Raw genomic sequence first — 22683 nt, 5'->3', positions numbered from 1 at the left:
CCCATACACGACTATATGTTTTTGTTTTAGTGGAAAATTAATGTTTTTTTTTTAATTATGTAAAACGGTTCAAAATGTTCCAAACGATCCAAAACGGTCTAGAACGGTCCGGTCTAAACAGTTCAAAACGGTCCGATCCGGTCTAAACGATTCAAAACGGTCCGGTCCGGTCCGATTTTTACAGTTTTTTGATCCGGTCCGGTTTGGGTTTTTCGGACCGTTTTGAGTGGTCCGGTCCGATTTTTTGGTCGGTTTTGGACCGGACCGGACCATGCACAGGCCTAGTATCAGCGAGTGTTGATCATTGATACTCTAATACAGGTGAGACTCACTTGACATGTGAGTCACACCACCTCTCTCACATCAACGGATCAGGGGCGCTGATGAAAATCATTAACGAAATTAAAGTGTGATAAAGAAGAGGAGCTGGCAATTTGCTAACAAAACAAAAAAACCAAAGTGCTATAATAAATTAACAAAATAATTTTTTATCATCAAAATACTATTGAAGGCTAAAATTAATTGAGAAAATATGATTTTATGATATATATATATATATATAAGAAAAATATGATTTTATGATCATTGGGTAGAAGATAGCCCCATTGCATTATGGGCAAGTGGACATTAAAAAAAATGACAATATTCCGTTTGTTCAAGTAAAATCTATTATGGTGGGCTAATTTGATAGTATTCAATGCCAATATAGTGTATTTTAGTCATAATTTTATTTAAATATATGTTAAATGTGATGAAGATCAACTAATATTTATTCCAATGCCAAATTCGGTTAAATTTAATATAGGGCCAAAAAAATATCATGTTTTAAGTATTAAGTATTACTTGTTAAGTAGTTAAAACATGATTTATGTTGCCTCTCCACTCTGATATCGGCCTTTTTCCATCTCAACCATGTTGATGATGGTTGCGCTTCGTTCTCTGAGGCTGGTTGTCGATCCCATTCATCTCGATTGTGCGCTACATTTTGAAGATGGTTTCTCAATTGTGGTTAATAGACACATTCTTTCCAAAATACAAAATGATAGAGAGTTAACAAGGGGGACGTGGATTCGTGATAGAGAGTGGATGACCATCCAACGAGTGTTCTTCCGAATGGGGTCGCTTATACACAAGGTTTATTGTATGTTTTTAAAAAATAAGATGTATGTGTTTGATTCTTTTGGTGGTTTTCTTTATGTTGTTGTGTTTTAATTTTGATTTTGCATTCCACATTGTGGGTTTGTTGTCACGAAAATGATTTAGTTGTCTTTCGGATTTTTCCTCACGCAATATGATCATACAAATTCTCAGATGTCTTTTATCGCGATTGTCATGTCAATTAATTAAGGGAAAATAACACATTTATACCCTGTGTTTTAGTGAAATGTCGAGTTTAACCCTCGGTTTTCAAAAATGTCGAGTTCATACCCTCTGTTTAACTAAAATGACGAAATTATACTCTCTGTTTAACTAAAATGACGAAATTATACCCTGAAATGAATAACAACGTCACAAATCTCCCTTTCATTGATATTAACTCTTATATAAGAAAAACCAAATCAAATCTAAATCAGTGCCCTAACTTCCAAATTCTCAATTTTGAAATAAAAATAGCCTTAAATTGAAAATAATCAATAAAACTCATACCTCCTAAGAAATGACTTCATTCCGTGTTCGAATTGTAACTCTAAATCCTGGATTCTCTGTTCAATTATGCGATTTTGATGACTATCAACTATCGATGTTTACCCCTTTGCCTTTTTCTGTGTTCTTCACGATTAAGAGACTACTGTTTATTTTTTAGTTTTTAAATAAATTACATATATGGCGCGAATGAATAAAGATAATTGGTGTTTATATATAAATATTATAGTCAACGTCAATGAAAAGTCAATAAAAAGAATATTCGTGACACTGTTGTCTATTTCAGGGTATAATTTCATCATTTTAGTTAAACAGATGGTATAATTTCGTCATTTTAATTAAACAGATGGTATGAACTCGACATTTTTGAAAACCGAGGGTTAAACTCGACATTTCACTAAAACACAGGGTATAAATGTGTTATTTTCCCATTAATTAATGATGGATTTTTAAACCAGACACAGATCAAATTACCGTAAATATAATGTATCATAGGTATTCCGTCATTAAAAACTTTATACAAAATATGCTATTAATGATTCTAATTTTGAGGCCTCCATTTTAATGGTGGAAATATATTTGAGATCCATATTAGTAAGTATTTTACATGCTATTTAATGAAAAGTTTAGTATTAATATATAATAAATCAAGCATTACTCTTTTTTTTATACATTTTTAATAACACTATTGCACGTACATGTTCATTTTATTCTACTTTTTATTTTTTTTTTATAAAAAAACGAGCATTTTTTAATACTTCTTTTAATAACATTATTACACGTACGTGTTCACTATAAAAGCTTACTAACATAAATAAATTATAAATGTACATGTTACATTTTATACATACGTGTAACGTACCATAAATAAAGTATTAAAGATCGTCACTGCCTAGTTTTCCTTCCCACTCATGTTACCGTATTGAAGTGATTTTCATTTTTTTTTTATTATACGTCTTTTGAGTTTTGTCAGGATTAACTTCTTTGTATTGATGGACATTAAATAGATAAATAATATATGATAATGGGCATTGATTTTAGTAAAGAAGGAAAAGTAAGAGAGAGACAGAGAGAAGAGACCGTATACGGAAAGAGGACCATACGGCTTGTCCGACACTCCCACGGAAGACTTCTTTCAGCGGAGAGTGGGTCCCACTATCTCTTTATTATTATTTTGTATTATTATATTTCTGCTTCTGTTAAACCGCCCTTGTATTGTAAGTTGTAACGTTCCTTAACCAATATAGCTCAACTCAACTATCGTGACAATTAAATAATGTCATGAAAACTAGAAGAATATTGTTTTTGTTTTTGTAAAATGATAGAAAATAATAAATCGTCAAAATTTGACATCGTCTAGGAATTATTGTCATTACATATGTTTACATGAAGAATAATAAACTTTTACATGACAATTGGTTTGAACTTAATTAACGACCCTCTAATATTTGTGAATGAATTATTTTTCACTCACTGTGTGTCAATTGACATATGAATAATAATTATTGATAAAACAATATTGCAATTGAATATTTAAATGACAATAACAAAATGATTAAATTGTGTTTTCTAGACAAATTATGATAAAACGGTGGTTTTGATTAAAATTGACTTTTGCAAAATTCACTCTCGTATGAGTTGTATTCTCAGCTCTCAAATAAGGTGAGTTTGAAAGGCTGGCCAAACTGGAAGACAACCGAGGTCGATGAGCCTAGATGATTTTGTGGCCCATTACTCGGGATTACGAAGTCCAATAATTCTTAAGAAAGACGAAGAAGTCCCATTGTCAACAATAAAAATGATATGTACATGAATATATAAATGCATTTATTTTTTGTATTCACGTATTTTTTTTTATAATGCTAGCTATTTCATTAGTTCATCCTCGTTATCGGACGGTACCGGAAATACCATTTCCGATGACGAACCTTTTTGGCTCGGACTGAAACGGAAATTTCCTAACATTAACGACGGAGTTTCCGGCCTTACGGTAGTGGTATTTCAGGGAATGCTAAAAAACTTAACGAAAATAAAAAAAAACGATAAAGGAAAGCTTGATCGAGTTGTTACAGTCCTTTTAATGGCAGACGCAATATGGGTCGTTGGATTTTACATCCAACGGCCCATATTCAATAAAATTAAATTAAATTAAAACTAAACCTAGATGCGCTAGCGGAAAGCCAGGTCTTCCATCTTCTTCCGATCAGTGCCTCTGCCACTTCCGCCTGTCTTCGAAAATCGTTTCGTCATTTTCATGTCGCACAGAATTTGGAAATTCCGTCAGACAAAAATACGACTCGAAAGTCCTTCATTCAGTTACTTCCGTTGCCGAATGCCAGGTTTAGTTTAAGAAAAATATCTACAATTTGACACATTTTTCAATTTGAATTGAGTAATTAACACATATATTTTTTATTGGTGAAATTAAGTTCTTAAATAGTAGACATAATTCCTCTACGTAACATTAATTTTTGATGAAAAGATCATCCTGGCTATTGGAAGGAAATGGAAATTCCATTTCCAATAAGCCACCTTCCATTTCTTATTGGAAATGTTATTTCCATTAGGCATTTTGATGCCTTCCATTGCTTATTGGAAATGGAATTTCCGTTAAGTTTAATGGAAATCCATATTTCCATTAACTTCCAATAAGGAATTAAAAAAAATAAAAAAATTAAATTTAAATGGTAAATGAAAGGGATTAAACTGTTAATTTTTTTAAAAAATGGTAAATGAAATGGACTAAACTGTTAATTTTTTATAAAAAAAAAAAGTATAGATATGTAAATTAAATTTCATCTTTATTAATAATTATTAGGTACAATTTTTTGTTCTTGTTCTTTTGTTGCTGTAATATCGGTATAGAATATACATTGATGTGCTGTTTTTTTTTAATTCAACGAGTAATAAAAACTAACAAGTACTACAGCCCCTGCCATATATACACGTTACACACACACACACACACACACACACACATCCTCAGTCAATCCAATGGTAATATGCCTTCCGACGCCAACAGCCCATGCCATTTCCATGTGCCACGCGGAAGAAAACTGTCATTTCCATGCCACGCGGCAGACGGTACTTCCGCGAGGCCCACTTCACGTGCGGAAGCCGTTCCTTCCGTGGGACTCCCGTCCGAGAAGCCAGCTTGATGAAAAGATGAATGATCGAGTAAAGTGGACAATTAAGTCAAATTAAATAGTACGGGATGAATGACACTATATGTCATACAATCATAAACAAAACAACAACAAATCTTCCGGTATAAAAAGAATGCAACTGAAAGTTACATAGAATGCGTATAACAAAGCTTTAATTGAAATAATATATATAATACGCTACAAACATTTATTACCAAAATAACAAATCATAAGTAGAGCAAATAGGGTCATTTCGGTTCGGTCCATGGAAAAAGCAGAAAAAGGCATTGAACAAAAAATGAGTGGCAAGATGGAGATAAGTGAAGACGTGAGAGGGCAAAATGGGAATTAAAGAGAAGGACAATGAAGAAAGTAGCCCAGTTTGTCTCCTCAGAAGAGGATCTTCGCACGTTACGAGCTTTTGGTATTTTGCTGTGCAAAATAATACCGACTCCGAGTCATAATAACACCACCACCGCAACAAACACACACACCAAATAAATAAATAAAAAATTCCTAACACCAACACACACATAAATAAAAATAATAATAAAAAATAAATATACGCCACGTAACAGTAACTACATTCAATAAATAAAACAAATGAAGCATTTGAGAGAGTGAGAGTGAGTGTGAGAGAGAGAGAGAGAAGCAACGAAACCACACAAAACAGAGGGCGAGGCTAATTCGCCAGCTTTCTCTCTCTCTCTCTCCTTCTTATTCTTCACTTTCTCTCTCTAGCATTCAAAATGTGAATTTGAAGAAAGCGAAATCCGTACCGAGCGAGTGAGTGAGCGAATCAGTCCGTATGGTTTTTGTTTGGGAAATCAAATCAATCACAGAGAAGGACAAGAAGAAGAAGAAGAAGAAGACGAAGAGCATGTGCGAAGGTGAGTGACGACGAGTACTCAGTCCGTACGGTTATTGTTTGGCGAAATCGAATCGATATTGTATCGGAGAAGATGAAGAATAGCTCGTGAGTCAGCGAGTCAGTCCGTACAGTTGTTGTTTGTTTGGCGAATAAAAAAAAATCGAAGAAGATGAAGAGCATGTGCGGAGGGAGGAGGAGAGTGTCTCTGGGAGAGTACAAGAGAGCTGAGTCGTGGTCGAAGTACTTAGTCTCCTCCGGCGCGAAGATCAAGTCCGGCGGCGGAGACGAGTGGAGCGCCGATCTCTCGCAGCTCTTCATCGGCTCGAAGTTCGCCACGGGACGCCATAGCCGGATCTACCGAGGTGTGTACAACAACCTTGACGTGGCGATCAAGCTCATCAGCCAGCCGGAGGAGGACGAGGCTCTCGCCGCCGAGCTCGAGTCGCACTTCATCTCCGAGGTCGCGCTCCTTTTCCGGCTCCGTCACCCAAACATCATCTCGGTCAGACAATACTTCTCTTTATATGTAAATTAGGAAATTCTTTTTTTTTTTTTTTTTTGCCCCGCCGTTCATCCATATCCATTCACTCATTACTATTTCAGTCTGTGGATATCAGTTTTTGGTGGTCCTCGAACACGATGATTTTCATCTTCATTTTTTTTTTTTTTTTTTTTGCACTTGTTACTATACCAGTCGTAGATGTATTCCTTCTTCTGAAAATGGTGCCAAAAACATGATATTTTTGTGGTTCTTGAACTCGGCATTATTTTCGCCTGCATTATTTTGTTTTTTTGTTTTTGTTTTTGAAGTGTTGGACTACTATGAAATATTAATAAAAAAAAAAATGCATACTCTGATTATTGCTAATTTGTGTTGAAAAATGATCTTTAATCCTTAACACGGCTTAAACGAACAGTTTAGAGGACTATGCCAAGGAATCCACATATCCTGACCGTTTACCTTTAATATATGATCATATATAGATATAGAAAGAGAACGGTAATATCAGTAAATTAGTATTTCGGTAGTCCTCGAACACGCATGATTTTAGCCTGCATTTTTTTCTTCTTATAAGTTTAGGACTTTGGTGAAAGCCTGTTAAGATTTGTATTATCTTATTGCCAATTTGTTTTAAAATACATTTTAACTTTACTGACCTGCATTGCTGTGCAGTTTAGGACTGCTACGAAATCCAATCAAAATTTTTGTTGTTTGTTTGCTAATTTGTTTCCGAAGAAATCTACTGACTTTATAAGGGTTACAAGTTCATCAACTAGTATGTTTGTTGTCAATTGATTTTGCGATACAAAGACTTTTAATTCTTGCAGAACGGAAAATCAATCACCGTATGTTATTGGATTTTTTATTTCTTTCTTTCATAAGTGACTTGGTGGTCCGACATATATTCTTTTTTCCCCCCGAAAATCAAGTAAAAAAAAAACAATATGTTCGTCGAACAAACATGATCATTTGTATTTGCATATTTCCAATTTGTTTTGAAACCTTTTCTAAAAAAAAAAAGAAAAATTTGTTTTGAAACCTTAACATGGTATCAGATACCTTAACATCGAAAAAAATATGCTCACCGGTTTCGAATAAACCAATTAGTTGTCATATTAAAGACCATAAAGACCCCTATACTCCCTACAAATTTGATTGCCAATTTGTTCCGAAACATGCTTAGAAATCCAGAGCTGAACTGCAATATACAAAGGAAGAAAAAAATTGATCGAATGTTAAAAACTCGATTCACACAGTTCGTGGGAGCTTGTAAGAAGGCGCCGGTGTTCTGCATAATAACGGAGTATTTAGGAGGCGGGTCTCTGAGGAAATACCTCCACCACCAAGAGCCACACTCGGTCCCTGTGAAGCTGGTCCTGAAGCTGAGCCTCGACATAGCCCTTGGGATGCAATACCTGCACTCACAGGGCGTGCTTCACCGAGACCTCAAGTCGGAGAATCTCCTTTTGGACGACGAGATGCGAGTCAAAGTGGCCGATTTCGGGATCTCGTGCCTCGAGTCCCAGTGCGGGAGCGCCAAAGGGTTCACGGGAACGTACCGATGGATGGCTCCGGAGGTGATTCAGGAAAAGCACCACACAAAGAAGGTCGACGTCTACAGCTTCGGCATCGTCCTCTGGGAGATCTTGACCGCCTTGACGCCCTTCGAGAACATGACACCCGAACAGGCCGCCTTCGCCGTCTCCCAAAAGGTATATTTCACACGCATGTATTTATGTACGTATGATCAATTGAATATAATTTTATTTAAAAAAAAAAAGGAAAGCTTCGTCTAGAACGAAGCAAAATATAAACTAGGTCGCGCTATAAGATCAGTAACGCTGAAACTAGAAAAATCTGATTTTTTTTTTTTTTTTTTTATTTTTATGAAGCAAGGGAAATCTCCGATGATCGAATATTTTTTTTCTAGAGTTGGGATCTAGGGATTATAGGATTCATGATTATTAGATAATTAGGGGGTTAATGGCTTGGTTCATCTAAGTTTAGGGGGGAAAACATAGCTGCTTGATTTCAATTTTTTGTTTTCTTTTTCTTTTAATTGCGCATGCATGATATACGTATCTGTTTAAGCAGGAATATAGCCTACACTTATGCTGATCGAATATTTTCAAGAGTTGGGGTTTAGGGATTATAGGATTCATAATTTTTAGATAATTAGGGGATTAATCGCTTGTTTAGTGCGAATTTAGAGGGGAAAAAACGTAGTTGCTCAATTTCCTTAGTTCTTGTAGGAGAAGTACTAAACAATAGGCTCAATTCGCATAAGAAAAAGCATCTATGTTTGAGACAATTCTACTTGGGGGATTGAAGATGGCTTTTTTTTTGTTTTGTAGTCCTAATCCATAGCCCGATATATTTTGCAAAGCCTCTCCTCTTTTTAAAGGTGAACATTGTTGAGTGAAAGAAAAAAACAGACGTTGAAAGTTCAAAATATATTAATTGGCTCAAGCGAATTGCGAATTCTGTTTTAAATCTAACTATAATGTCTCAATTTTTTTTTTTTTTTTTTTTTTTTTTTTTTTTTTTTTTTATCTTCACAGAATGCAAGGCCTCCATTGCCGTCTGATTGTCCCGTGGCATTGAGTCATCTGATAAACAGATGTTGGTCAAGCAATCCCGACAAACGACCGCACTTCGACGAGATAGTTATGATTCTCGAGAGTTACTCGGACGCCCTCGATCGCGATCCCGATTTTTTCTTGTCTTACAAACCGCCCTCGGGTTTAAGTATTATTTTCCGGTGCTTGCCAACGTTGAAGTCCCGCAACAAATCCTCTTCTTTAAAAGTCTAGGAAAAAATCGGGTTCAACGCATAATGTCATTTAACTGTACCATATTGAAATATCATTATCAAGTCCTCTTTTCTTCTTCTTTTCAATATACTGGAACTAAATCAGTTCCTTTTTTTTTTTAATTAGTGTTTCAATTTGTACGTACTAGATCTCTTGGACTACATCCAATGTGAAAATTTTAATAATCATTTATCCGACAGAGATTGTCCCTGTGATTTCATTTGCAACTAAAACAAATTTCTTCCTTAATAAGTTGAACTTTTTTTTTTTTTTTTTTTGGGGTGGGTCTGTGAGAACAACTTTTGGCTTATTAAAAATAGCGTTGCTATAAAGAATTTGTTACATCCTTCAGTTAGCTCTATTGAATATATTTCCTATTTTTAATAAATAAATTACACGACTTGAGAGCAGCTCCGGAACAAAGATCCTTGGAATCTTGTATGTCAAACATAATTAATTATAAATTAAACTTTACTTGTATATAATTATAAGATTACAAGTTGATTACCACTGAGACAGTTTGGCCGAGTGGTCTAAGGCGCCAGATTTAGGCTCTGGTCCGCAAGGGCGTGGGTTCAAATCCCACAGCTGTCAAAATGTTCTATTTTTTCTCCTCTAAAACAGAGAGGTTATCTAATCGTAATTTACCATATTTGATTTTATTTTCCTCAATGTTTATGGACAGGAGCTTTAATTAACTTGACGACAACCATTGCTCTTTTTTTGTGTGTGTGTTTAATTTACATGTGATTGATTGATCTCATACTCCTAATCCTATAGGCTATATAAGCTTTATTTATTTTTAATAAGAAAGCATGACCAACATTATAAAGTAACTGGCCAACACTATATTCGAAGGGAAATAAAATCCCTCCACTAATCACTGAATATACCATGAAAAACAGTAACCAATGTAACTAATCTGTGTCTAGCTGTTGCCTGATGCTGAAATTGGATCGATTAGGGTCGGATTTTGACAATTTTTTATACATGTATCTGAATTTTCAGTTTTTAAAATTCAGTATAACATCCGGTCTAGTTTAGTCTAAAATCGAAATTCGATTATCCAAATATTCGATTATCCGCTTTCTTAAATCCAATATCTGATTTTCAAAATTTGGTTATCCGGTTTTTTTAAATTTCGGATACAGTTTTATATCCAGTTTAAAGAAATCGGTTATCCAATATCCATATTTGGTTCTATAACTATTACAATGGTCAAAATACGATACAAACGAGTCATAAAAAACTGAATAAAATTATAAATTACAACATGATCATAATAACGCAAACATACAATTGAAACCGTACTAACAATTTTACCTTGACATATTATATAATCAAGTTGTCGTAGTAGGAGTAAGAGTTTATATACGAGAAACCTCTTCTTCTATGACAACTTCATCATCATCTATTTATTATGACATATAGTTAAAATAAATTAGTTTTAATAAATAAATAGAAAATGCACTTGTCAAATAAAATATCAAATTAAAAGTCGTGAGGTATTTTTTTCCCGAATCGTGAGGTCTAAATAAAATTAAACACCCAAGTTTAATTTTTAAATAAAAATAAAAAATTCGGTTATATAACGATATCCGAATTTGTCTAAAATCAAAATCGATATCCGGTCCAGTTTTTGAAACCGGATCGATTATCCGAATCCGAAATTTGGTTATTTGACATGGCTCTAGATTTCGATTTCGGATCGATTTAGATATCCGTTTTATCCAATTTTCGGTTCAGTTTTGTGCAGCCTTAATACAAGTCAACATTGCAAATTTGCAACCAATCTCGCGGTATTAATATATATATATATATATGTATATATTTATAAAATATATATATATATATATATATGCATATATATAATTTAAGTTATACTACCATGCAAATTAAATTCAGTTCGATGAGGTTTACTGTAATTGACATTAGATTTCGGATACAAGTTTGTTTTCTAAATGGTGTGCAACGCCAACATATGCCATGATATGATTTTTAGTGCTTTGCATGATGAATATCTAGCCAAAACGGAACATTATGCATATTACGTACGATTGCTTTGTTATAATCTTTAAACACAATTATTTAAGTAAAAAGGTGTCACTGATTTCTTCTCTCAATTTTCCCCAAAGATATGGTTTCCGAATGTTTTAAGTCAATAATCATCATCAACATTTAAATAAGATTATCACATCAATTGCACTATTATTACTTAATCATATTCGCCGGTGTGTAGACTTAAATAATAAAAAACATTCTAGATTTACACACGTTGTGAATTTTAAAGATAAATATCAAACTGATCAAAGTACAATAATTTATTTCCAAATAAATATTTTAAAAGGTAAATAAATAAACAATTTGATAAACGAACTCTACGAGGCGTCAAATAATAAGCTCATCTACAAATATACTTGATATATATATTTTTTTAAAACGTACGGATTTTCTATTAGAAATTGGATAAAACACCCATCAATATAGGAGAGTAACATTTTACTACAAGAAACATCACAGACCTAAGCCGAAGTGAATATAAAACTAAGTTATGATGATTGCAGTTTTGCGTATGCTTCCAACAAAAGTAAAAACAACGAGCACAATAAGATTCGAGCACGCATAAAGCTCTTTCAATAAACCTATGATGGTTGATGGATATATCCAAACAACTTCGGTCCGATGACGACGAAGAAAATGACTCTTCAGCCTGTATAGATCAAAACCTAACAAGAAATCCACACCGGAATAGTGGACGACAGCTAAGCCGACTCCATAACAAATCAAACTAAACAAAACGCAACAACAAAATAAAAGATTCAAAAATATTCTTAAAACAAAAAAACCAAAATAAAATTTAAACTCGCCACCAGAATTTGATAGGCACCGCCGATGAGCCACGTCAGAGTGTTCTCGTCGCGGAGCAGCCACGCCACCGCACCGTCGTAGCCACACCGTACACCTGCCAAGGAACCACGTCGCTCAGCCCCCGTCGCCGGAGACTATGCAGTGCTCTCAACATCGACGATGAGCCATGTAGCGTCGTAGCCATCGCCAAAGAGCTACACATCGCCGAAGAGCCACGCAACGCCGTTGCCATCGCCGGAGAGCCACACAACACCGTTGACATCGCCGAGGAGCCACACAGCGCCGTCTCCATTGTCCAAGAGCCACACATCGTTGTCATTGGAGAGCCACGCAGCACCGTTGCCGGAGAGGAACCACATTGCATTATCGCCGTCGCCGAGGAACAAGCCGCAAAGCCGTAGCACCAAGCTCGTTGTTGCTTCTCTACTCTGATTACTTTTCGTTGCATGACTTCTTCCGGGACCGAAAGACAGCCAGCCATGATCGGAGTCTCCATTGGAATCGACCCCAGATGAGAGAAAGAGAACTAGATCTAGATCTAGATCTAAAAAGAAGAAAAACTGAGGTTGAGGAGAGACATGAGAGAAAACCCACTACTCAATGAAGGATTAAATGGATTGGGAGACCATAAATTTTAAGTACAAATCTACTTAAATTTAAATCTAATAATTTTATTAAGAAGTCAAACTAAAATATAGATTTGCAATTGGTTGTTAATAAAATATTATATTTAGTGACATATCTCCACATAAGTAAAAGCATCTCCAATGGGTGGCAACTTGAGTTGCATGGACATGACATGAATGTCACTCAATGTAGTCTATCCATTGGAGTTGGCTTAAAAAAAGAGCAAGTTGGGCATCGCTGCTTTTTTGATACCGATGTCAACTTAATTTTATTCTTTGTTTTCCAATTTTTAATAAAGTGAAAAATAAAATAAGATTATAGTTGACACCTTTAAAAGTTAATACCATTGGAGTGTTTTTTTGTTTGTTTGTAAATTTCCAAATAAATGACATGAAATAATGTTATAATTGAATATCATTATAATAAAAATGTGGTAAACGCTGACTACTCTTAGCATTAGAGATGCTCTAATAAGTAGCAAAGAGTTTTTCAACTTTTATCATGAGGCCGCAAGATGGCAACGCCAAAGACAACATGTGACTGTTTTGATTTTTTTTTTTTATTGTTTAACTTTCTATCTTTTTAATTTATTATTTCTCTATTTTTGTTTTTTAAATTTCTTCTCTATCTCTTCTTTTTCCTGCCTATTTTTTTTGCTCTTATTCTCTATCTTCTCTTACGCGCGTAGTGCGTGAATGAAAATAGTATATCTTAGGAGTGTATGAACTACTGCCAACGCCTCAATGTATATTACAAACAGTTATAAAAACAGAGATTAAATTTGACAGATTAAGGACATTCTTCAAAATACCCCATTTCAAGCATCATCAATTTATGTCTTCAATTTGTAAGACCTTACTTTAAAATAATAACAAAAAGGTCAATATCCAAGATGCTAATTTTTCCTATAAATGTTGGGGCAAAGACCCTATTTGTTGTAAATCTTATTTCGAAGTATTAGCATATAGGTCATCAATGTCATGATGCTCTTTTTTGGTGCAACAATATGGATGATTATGGTTTTAAATGATGAATACATTCATATATACCAATGCCAAGTGGACCCCAAATATATATACTCATTAGCTTATATTAGTAGCAGGTTTTGCCTCTCCTTAAAGCTATGTTTTTATGAGTTTTTTTTTTCTTTTTCTATTTGTCTAATTCATAATTTTGATGGTCCAAATTTGCTAAGGATAGATGATATAATTTCTTGATTTAGCATAGTACATACGTTTTAGTCCCGAAATCATTTGTTATCATTTCCACCTAGAGATATGCAAACTCACTTACCCACATAATTATTCAAAAAAGCTATGCATCTTTAGGTTCCCAATTGTCTCTTTTCAAGATGTTATTGGCCACTTAACGCCACAAAGCTAGCTTACTTTATTGATCTATTCATTTCTCTAGCTGATCGGTCAAAAGATCTTTCTCAAGTGCTAAATTTGTTTGGAAGCAAAAAAAAAAAAAGTACAGAATTTGTAGGAAGTGTCATTATCACTTTTGCATGTGATGACATCATATATACATAATATGAGGTATGAGATTATACATTGATAATTTCCGGCAAAAATGAGTCGCATAAATCAATTTGCACTTAATGAGGATTCACTAGGAATGGTGTGAGTCGCACAGGTATAGTTATATGTACACTTCCAATTTTACTGCGAATAGTGATATGCGTTTGACGACATTGATGTAGTGTGAGAATTTGGATTAAGCTTTTATGTCGTGGTTTTACACATCTCATTGTTTATTTTAGTCAATTGACCGCGACATTATATTTACTTAAATGCCATGGAGTTCTATCTAATGAAAAAAGTAACCCATCACTTGTATAAGAGGCACACATATAGATCTCTAGTCGATGTGTGATTTTCTGTTACACTACTCACGTCTAAGATTAAACAAATATAGCATGGAATTTGTAGAAATGGAGGCCTAAATCATGACTGAATTTGGTGATAATATCATGTTAAAAAGGTCATGAGGTTTCATTTTAAAACCAATTGATAACAAGATGAGTAATCTCTTATGTTTATTTACAATTACTAATTTACATTCATTTTTCAAATGAGATTCGGAACATGTCCCCTAATAATGGTAGCTCTTTGCATTCGTTCATCTTGAACTTAACCAAATACCCGTTTGGACTTAATGGATTTGAATCTGATAACATGTAGAAGTATCAATCTTGTAAACGAATTAAGAACAACTTGTTTTTGAGAGCATATGGACTGCTCTTATTGTTGCTGAAACTTAATTATACGAGACTCACCAAATTTTCATGGCGGTAGCTTTTTACTCCGGTGAATATTTCTATAAAAATGTAAAAGAGTTAAAGTGCTCTTGTATTTTAGATGAATGTGGCAGCAAAAATTTTACACCAAAAGCTATGCCAACAAAAATAAAATGATTTTTTGTTGTCAAAGTTGAAAAATGAGGTTTCTAATTATCTTTTAGGATATTTTATAAGCATGATGAGATTCGATGAACGCTCATAACCTTATCGTTGAAGATCACGTAGTTGATTCATTTGTGAGACAATTTAGCCAACATATATTTTTTTGTACATAAAAAATTGTCTAAAAAATGAAATAAGAAACATGTCTTTTTATTTCTTAAAAATATTTTATTATTTATGTCATGAATTATACATAATTATATTAGATATTCATAAACAAATCATAAGGAATACCATTTAAACTTCAAACATGAAACAATTTTACATTGGTGAGATTTAAACTTCCGTTCTCTAAGCATAGAAATAATTTAACAAGAAGTTAGGATCACTCATAAGCGAACATTTCTATTATAAACAATTATATACGTTATTACTTGGTTTTTTTTAGGATTATTAAGTTATATAACCACACGGATATAGTGGATTGAGATATAGCCCACATTTGGTTAATTTCTTGTAAATAGCCAAGTAAACTTATTAACAGATTAATAAAAGCCTTATTTAACACAACCAAACATATATTTTAGGTAGTTAATAGGCTGCCACGTATACAAGTTGACTATTTACAAAGTATTTATCAAAGGTTGGCTAATTTACAATTCCTATAGTTTAGGTGGCTTACGTAACCAATTTTTTGTTTTTTTTATTATTCAACTTATATTTTAGGAATAATACCTTATCATTCATGCAATCGATTGTGTTTTGCTTCCTTCTTTGTCTTTTTAAATATGATGATCATTTTTAACTACGCCACAATTGAGGGCAGTTAATATAATTTCCGTGGTATGCGATTCATTAATTTTTTTCCCGAACAACTTGGTTTAATTTTAATTGTTTACGCTCTTCAATTTTTATAATTTCTTCCACTCTCCTAAGTTTGTGAAATTAGATTCTTTTAGTTTTCATAAATTGCAGTTTTAATTTTGAAGTGTCTATTTTGCCCTTAATAATTTGTAACTAGATTTCAATAACTGTTAATTAGATTTCAATAGTTGTTAATCAAATTTCAATAACTAATTATAACCAGATTTCAATATACTAATATTTTGAACCAAATTTCAGTATACTAATATTTTGAACCATATTTCAATAACTGCTAACTAGATTTCAATAGCTGTTAACTAAATTTCAATAACTGTTAACCAACTTTCAATAGTTATTGTTCAAATTCAATAGTTGTTGACTAGATTTTATTAACTGTTAACCAAATTTGTATAATTGTTAACCAAATTTTAATAACTGTTGATTAGATTTAGAACATATTTTTTTTTTGTCTAGAGAAAAGAGAAACGATTACTGTCGAAATATTTTAAAAAACGTAATTGAGATATGAAAAGTGACACACGTTTTAGATTAATTATGTAATTTTTGCCCTAACTTCACTTGATGTTACTCAACCAAAATAGTTGGTGGTAATAACATACATGGTAGCCATATGCTAGCATGAAACTAAGAGCTAGAAAAAAATTTAAAATCCACCAAGTAACAAGGTCATGCAAAACACAACATCTTCTTAACGAGTCATGTGATATACCCTATTCCATTAAATGCATTGTTTTCCATTGGATCCCAAAATGGAGGTATTATTAGGATATACCCTTCCTTTAACACCCCCCTCAAAAAGAGCATATTATTGCCATAATGCACTAAAATTTATATAACATTTGCGCTTCACTATTTAACCTATGGTTTTCTTCTAGATTTCCACATGTAAATTTGACTAAACATATCTTGAATTCCAAACACGTTGACCATCTTTTCACTCAAGCTTAGAAGAAGCAAAGTAACTTCAAGAGTGAGACCTTTGGTCCATATGAACATGCACAATCTACCCAAAAAAATTCTACCAGACAAAAAAAAAATGGAAGGTAAAATTGTCATTTCCAATTATTAATCCAATGTAAAGTTGCCACGTGGCAAATCCCAGCGCAAAAGCTAAAGCAAAGAGAAAACTTAATAAAAGGGAAGAAAAGAAAAATGATCACCGTCTCCGCTTCTTTTTTCTCCCATCTGACCTGCAAAGTCTGAAACTTTTTTAATTTTTTTTGCAATCCAACTATTTATGACTTGATTAAAAAAAAAAACTATTTATTACTATTTTGTCCCTGGAGATTTCTTTTTCTAAATAATAAAATATACGTTTACTTTTTGTTATAAACAATATTAATATACAATCCATTTCCTGTTGTCCTTTTCATTTCGCAGCTTAAATATATTCCATACCACCGAAAAACAGATTGTTGTTTTCACTTCAGTTTTCCTCAATTCGTAATTAAATATATTATTGGTATAAATATGCATCTTTAAATGACACCCAGAGAACAAATCACCCTACGACTTTTCTCTTCATAGTTTATTGTCAAGGTATGTCTTCCAATTTTCTCTGTAGTTTTTTTCTTCTTCGGTTTGCTCTGATTTTGAATCATCAAACAAACTTTTTTTTTTGTCGGTATTGTCTGATTAGTGGATTTATTGCTGTTTGGTGTTATTTAATATGGGTTTTAGTAGCTAGCTCGTTCATCTCATTTTCTTGCTTGTAAAGATCTCATATGAGAAACTTCAGTCTGGGTTTTTCATGTTCTATTTTAGCTTGTTTATTTGTTGGAAATTTGTTGATAAGCAAAATATTAAAAAAAAAAAAACTCATTTATGCTTCGGATTTATGTTTTTGTGTGCTTTATCTGTTAATTTGTCCTCGTGCTGTTGAAACTCTTAACAATGCTCTCTCTGATTTGGATTTTCTCTTCCCAATTATTAACTCTTGTTTGCTTCTCAAGTTCATACCAGCTTGGAATTTTATAAGTGAACTGAAAGCACAAATCTTTTCTATTCAGAATTAAAAAAAAAAAAAAAAAAAGATGTGATCTTTGAAGGTTGAATAAGTGCTGTTATGCTGTTGAATTTTCGGTAGATTTTTACCATCAACTTGATCCCATATTGATTTGCAGGCGAAAAATTAGGAATTTGACATGCCTGGGATCGCCATGGACGACGAACCCACCGAAGATAATAGGCTTGTCAATGGAAACTCAACCCCTCCTCCGAAAGAGAGCAACGGTGCAAACAAATCCCCGAAGACCAACGAGGTAGAAGAAGAAGAAGCGGTCGCCGCAATCGACACCTCGATCGAGCAGCTTTACGAGAACGTGTGCGATATGCAGAGCTCGGACCAGTCTCCCTCGCGGCGCAGCTTCGGATCGGACGGCGAGGAGTCGAGGATCGACTCCGAGCTCCGTCATTTGGTCGGAGGAGAGATGAGGGAAGTCGAAATCATCGAAGAGGAAGTGATGATGGGAAAGCAACCGAGCAACGAATCTCGGTCCGATTCAGGTTCCAAGAAAGAAAGCCCAGAAGAGAGAGCCGAGCCGCCGATTCAGAAGAAGCCGAGCCCGAAGGGAAAAGCGAAGACGACGCCTCAGAAGAAGCCTCCGTTCGACCGGAGAACGAGCCCCGGAAGTGGCGGGAAGAAGAAGACGAGGAGCAGCGATTCTCCGGCGGCCGAGGAGGAGAATATTCCGGCGGGCGAGCCGGCTCTGGACAACCCGGATTTGGGGCCGTTTCTTCTGAAGCAAGCGAGGCAGCTCGTCTCGTCCGGGGACCACCTGAACAAGGCCCTCGAGCTCGCCCAGAGAGCCGCCAAGTCGTTCGAGGCGTGCTCGAAGAAGAAGGACGACGGAGAGCCGAGCCTCGAGCTGGTCATGTGCCTCCACGTCACCGCCGCGATCCACTGCAACTTGGGCCGCTACAGCGAGGCGGTTCCGATTCTGGAGCGTTCGATCGAGATCCCGAACGTCGACGGCGACGGAGGCGAGGGACGGCGAGAAGAGCACGCCCTCGCGAAGTTCGCAGGACAAATGCAGCTCGGCGACACCTACGCGATGCTTGGGATGCTCGAGAAGTCGGTGGCGAGCTACGAGTCCGGGCTCGAGATTCAGCGGCGCGCCTTGGGAGACACCGACCCCAGGGTCGGCGAGACGTTCAGGTAAAGCTAAAACAGGTCGAAAAAACAAATATTCCTCGTTAAGTTAACTGAAATAAGCCGATATAAAATTGAGTCGTGTATTTATTTATTTTTTTTAAATTTTTGTTCGGTTAATTTAACCCCAAGAGGTCGGTCTAAATCAGGGAAAACACAACCAGAATAAACCGGAAACTAAAATTCCAGTCCGTTCTGCCCCAAAAAACAGACTGAATATTTTTTTTGGGTTAAATTTTAGCTTTTGGCTTGCGACCCTCGATCCCGCTTTTAGCTCCTTTAGTCTGTCCGATCTTTCCAGAGATTGGTCTAGTGTTTTCTAGCTTGTATTTTGCTTCTTCATAGTAGAAGCTTTCTTTTTTTTTCCTCTTTTTTAATTTAATTTTCGAGTTTCTCTTAAATTTTTTTTTTTTTTTTTTTTAGCTTTTATTAGAGTGTATTTTATTCATTCATGAATAGTACCTTACCTGACAATTGATGCCACTGGGGTAGTCTCCAAGTCGATAAAGCCCGAGCCTCGTGGATTTAGTCGGGTTTTAACAAAAATAAAATTCGTTTTTTTCTTAAAATAATAATAAAAAAAAACGTCTATTTAACCGAAAACTCGCCTTGACCAGCAGGTACTTGGCGGAGGCCCACGTGCAGGCGATGCGTTTAGACGAGGCGGAGCGGCTCTGCAAATCGGCCCTTGAGATCCACCGCGAGAACGGGTCCCCGGCCTCGTTGGAAGAGGCGGCGGACCGGAGGCTGATGGGTCTGATCTACGAGACGAAAGGGGACCACGAGGCCGCCCTCGAGCACCTCGTCCTGGCCGGCATGGCCCTGTCCGCCAACAGCCTCGACGCCGAGGCCGCCTCCGTCGACTGCAGCATCGGCGACGCCTACTCGTCCCTCTCCCGCTTCGACGAGGCCGCGTTTTCTTACCAAAAAGCCCTCACCGTCTTCAAATCCACCAAAGGCGAGACCCACCCCTCGGTCGCCTCCGTCTTCGTCCGCCTCGCCGAGCTCTACAACAAGACCGGCAAGATCCGCGACTCCAGATCCTACTGCGAGAACGCCCTCCGAATCTACGAGAGGCCCGTCCCGCCGGGCTTTCCGGCGGAGGAGGTCGCCGGCGGGCTCACCGACGTGGCGGCGATCTTCGAGGGGATGGACGAGCTCCGGCGGGCCCTCGTGCTGTTGGAGAGGGCGTTGGGGATCTACGCCGGGTCGGCGGGGCAGCAGAGCGCCGTGGCGGGGATCGAGGCTCAGATGGGGGTCATGAGCTACATGCTCGGAGACTACGACGAGTCGTACCGGAGGTTCGCGAGCGCGGTGGCGAAGCTGAGGGCCGGCGGAGGAGAGAGAAGGAGCGCTTTTTTCGGGGTCGCGCTCAATCAGATGGGCTTGGCGTGCGTTCAGAGGCTCGCCGTCGACGAGGCCGCGAAGCTCTTCGAGGAGGCTCGCGAGGTTCTAAGCAGAGAGTGCGGGCCCTACCACCCCGACACGCTCGGGGTCTACAGCAACCTCGCCGCCGCCTACGACGCTATCGGAAGGTAAAAATAAAAAATTTGAAAAAAAAAAATGTTCATTGGTCACCAAGTTCATAAATTTATTTGTTTATTGCAGTTGGGTGGTTAAATTTATTTATTTAGAATGTTTTGGAAAAAAAATAAAAAATGATTCTTGGTCTTCAAGTATTATTAAATTTATGGATTTCTTGAAGTTGGGTCTGGGAGGTAAATTAAAATATTGAAAAAAAAATGTTTAATTCTCACCAAGTTTATAAATTTATTATTTATTGCAGTTGGGTTGGGTGGTAAACTTAAATTAATTTTTTTTAAAATAATTTTGAATGGGTTTCTAAAAAAAATTGTTCCTTTGTCTCCAAGTTATTAAATTTATGTATTTCTTGCAGTTGGGACAGGGGAGGTAAACTAAAATATTAAATCAATTATCCAATTTTGAAATGTTTAGCTTGTTTTTCTTAGTCACCAAGTTCTTAAATGTATATATATATATATATAAATATTATTTTAAAAATTGTGAAAACCAGGTTGGATGATGCAATTGAGCTGTTGGAGTATGTGGTTGGAGTGAGGGAAGAGAAACTTGGGACGGCAAATCCGGACGTGGACGAAGAGAAGAGAAGGCTTGCTGAGCTTCTCAAGGAAGCGGGCCGGGCCCGCACCAGAAAAGCCCGATCCCTCGAGACCTTGCTCGATACGAATGGGGTTAAAGAAGAAGCCGGGATTAAGGTGTGAGAGAAATATTTATAAATTTCTTTTGGGGGAAAAAAATAAGGAAGAAAGAAAAAAGATACACCAAATACAAAAAAACAAAGATATTGAAGGTGCAAGAAGAAAAAAAGAATACAGGCAAAAAAGGAAGGTTTGAAGAATGTGTTGTTTTCATAATTTATTTGTTTTAGGATGGTATTGTTTTGATTGTGCTGTGTGTGTTGCCTAGGTAACATTTCCACTATGTATTTAATTATTTCATGAAAAGGGAAAAGAAAAAAAAATGGAAAAGGAAAATTCATGTAGTTGTGAATCAGACTCTTGTTAGCTTTGAAGATTCATTTAGATTTGATGAGCTTTATTGATTTGAACAGCATTTGATGGGATTTAGTGTAAATACCAAATGCCAGCGATTTATATATCTTATCTCAATCACATTTATGTTATTCAAAGATTAATGGTGACCCATTTGCATGCCAATAATTCAACAAATATAATAATAAAAAGATTTGTACATTTCATTTTCTGGCATGAAGTTTGCTGTCTGTAGGTTGTCCTATTTTATGTGTTTTCTTTATCACAGAAAATATTTCATGTATTTATTTTTCTCTGACAATGGTTGTGAACTTGTGCTTAGTTCTTCTTGGTGGTAGTTATATAATATGAATCTGAACCACTGATAGATTCCAAAAAGATTATTCTCATTCATTCTTGACCTTCACAACAGCCAAAAAAAATATATACATATAAGTTACTATATACTATAATAGTCCACACAGATGAGCTGACAATAAATTTTTAATAATTCACTGGCATTTATTTTTAAGATTTGTCAATTATTGCCGAGGATAGCACCGATTGTAAGTGAAATTAAAAGGAGAGAACAAAATGAAGACGGACAGAAATATTTATGTATTGTTTTTTTATTTTATTTTTTTTGTTTGATTGCATTGCATATTATTGTAAGTTCTTTAAACTTCCGCATGAGGACTTGACCTTCATCATTGTTATCATCAAAATTGGAGGGTCATGGGCTTCTCATATCAACGCTCTCATCGAAAAATCGATTTTCGATCACTCGTCATTTGAAAAAGAGAAGTGAGTTGTTGGGGCGTGAAAGGTTTTCTCGCGACTCGTTCTAATGTTCAACACTAGTCGAATCACAATATGAAGTGAGTGGGTGTTCGAATTCAATCTACGGAAAGAAATTTGATGTGTGAGAGAGAATGACATAATTTATGAAGTTGAGAGAAACTTATATTTCTACGAGCAGGTAAATCTCAATCGGTAAATGAGTGTACCCATGCCAAAGGGAGGAGCCGATTCTTCGAGGAGAGGGAGATCATTATTGGAGGGGAGGGCCGTCGAAGTAAGGAAGGGTTGATCCTGTAATAGAAGCGAGAGTTGAACCTCGAGGCCGAGCCAATTCGATTTTTTTTTCTCAGGTAGTTTTTCGAGATTTAGCTTAATTCTAATTTTTTTGGGCTGGGCCTAAGGTTCATTGTCCCCACAATTATCGTTTTTATTTATTTGTTTATTATTGTTCTCTT

General features: G+C 35.8%; 2 protein-coding genes and 1 non-coding gene across 3 annotated transcripts; all 3 read left to right on the top strand.

Annotated features, from left to right (window-relative positions):
- Nucleotides 1-5317: 5317 nt before the first annotated feature.
- Nucleotides 5318-9054, top strand: LOC149383640 (serine/threonine/tyrosine-protein kinase HT1-like). The gene is made up of 3 exons (XM_089629498.1): nt 5318-6163; nt 7420-7875; nt 8725-9054. The coding sequence occupies exons 1-3, from the start codon at nt 5831-5833 to the stop codon at nt 8974-8976; spliced, it is 1041 nt and encodes a 346-aa protein (XP_089485624.1). The 5' UTR covers nt 5318-5830; the 3' UTR covers nt 8977-9054.
- A 436-nt stretch (nt 9055-9490) lies between these two features.
- TRNAL-UAG (transfer RNA leucine (anticodon UAG)) lies at nt 9491-9570 on the top strand. Its single transcript has one exon. It is a non-coding gene; the product is annotated as a tRNA-Leu (tRNA).
- A 7548-nt stretch (nt 9571-17118) lies between these two features.
- Nucleotides 17119-21546, top strand: LOC149383638 (protein KINESIN LIGHT CHAIN-RELATED 3-like). The gene is made up of 4 exons (XM_089628643.1): nt 17119-17302; nt 17887-18920; nt 19535-20449; nt 20950-21546. Exons 2-4 carry the CDS (start codon nt 17908-17910, stop codon nt 21155-21157), a joined length of 2136 nt encoding a protein of 711 aa, XP_089484769.1. The 5' UTR covers nt 17119-17302; nt 17887-17907; the 3' UTR covers nt 21158-21546.
- Nucleotides 21547-22683: the final 1137 nt, after the last annotated feature.

The sequence above is a fragment of the Urtica dioica genome, chromosome 10 (genome assembly GCF_054948205.1).
Source record: "Urtica dioica subsp. dioica isolate 48M chromosome 10, U.dioica_male_clone48M_v1_H2, whole genome shotgun sequence".
NCBI classification, from domain to species: Eukaryota; Viridiplantae; Streptophyta; class Magnoliopsida; order Rosales; family Urticaceae; genus Urtica; species Urtica dioica.
Note: the sequence above shows the minus strand (reverse complement) of the source record. Positions and strands in the feature narration are given on the sequence as shown.

Excerpts from the sequence above, each read along its gene's own strand:
- LOC149383640 (XM_089629498.1), top strand. The coding sequence starts at position 5,831 with ATGAAGAGCATGTGCGGAGGGAGGAGGAGAGTGTCTCTGGGAGAGTAC. Across the intron at positions 6,164-7,419 it reads GTCACCCAAACATCATCTCG|TTCGTGGGAGCTTGTAAGAA; the intron begins GTCAGACAATAC and ends CGATTCACACAG. Across the intron at positions 7,876-8,724 it reads CCTTCGCCGTCTCCCAAAAG|AATGCAAGGCCTCCATTGCC; the intron begins GTATATTTCACA and ends TTATCTTCACAG.
- LOC149383638 (XM_089628643.1), top strand. The coding sequence starts at position 17,908 with ATGCCTGGGATCGCCATGGACGACGAACCCACCGAAGATAATAGGCTT. Across the intron at positions 18,921-19,534 it reads AGGGTCGGCGAGACGTTCAG|GTACTTGGCGGAGGCCCACG; the intron begins GTAAAGCTAAAA and ends CTTGACCAGCAG. Across the intron at positions 20,450-20,949 it reads GCCTACGACGCTATCGGAAG|GTTGGATGATGCAATTGAGC; the intron begins GTAAAAATAAAA and ends TGTGAAAACCAG.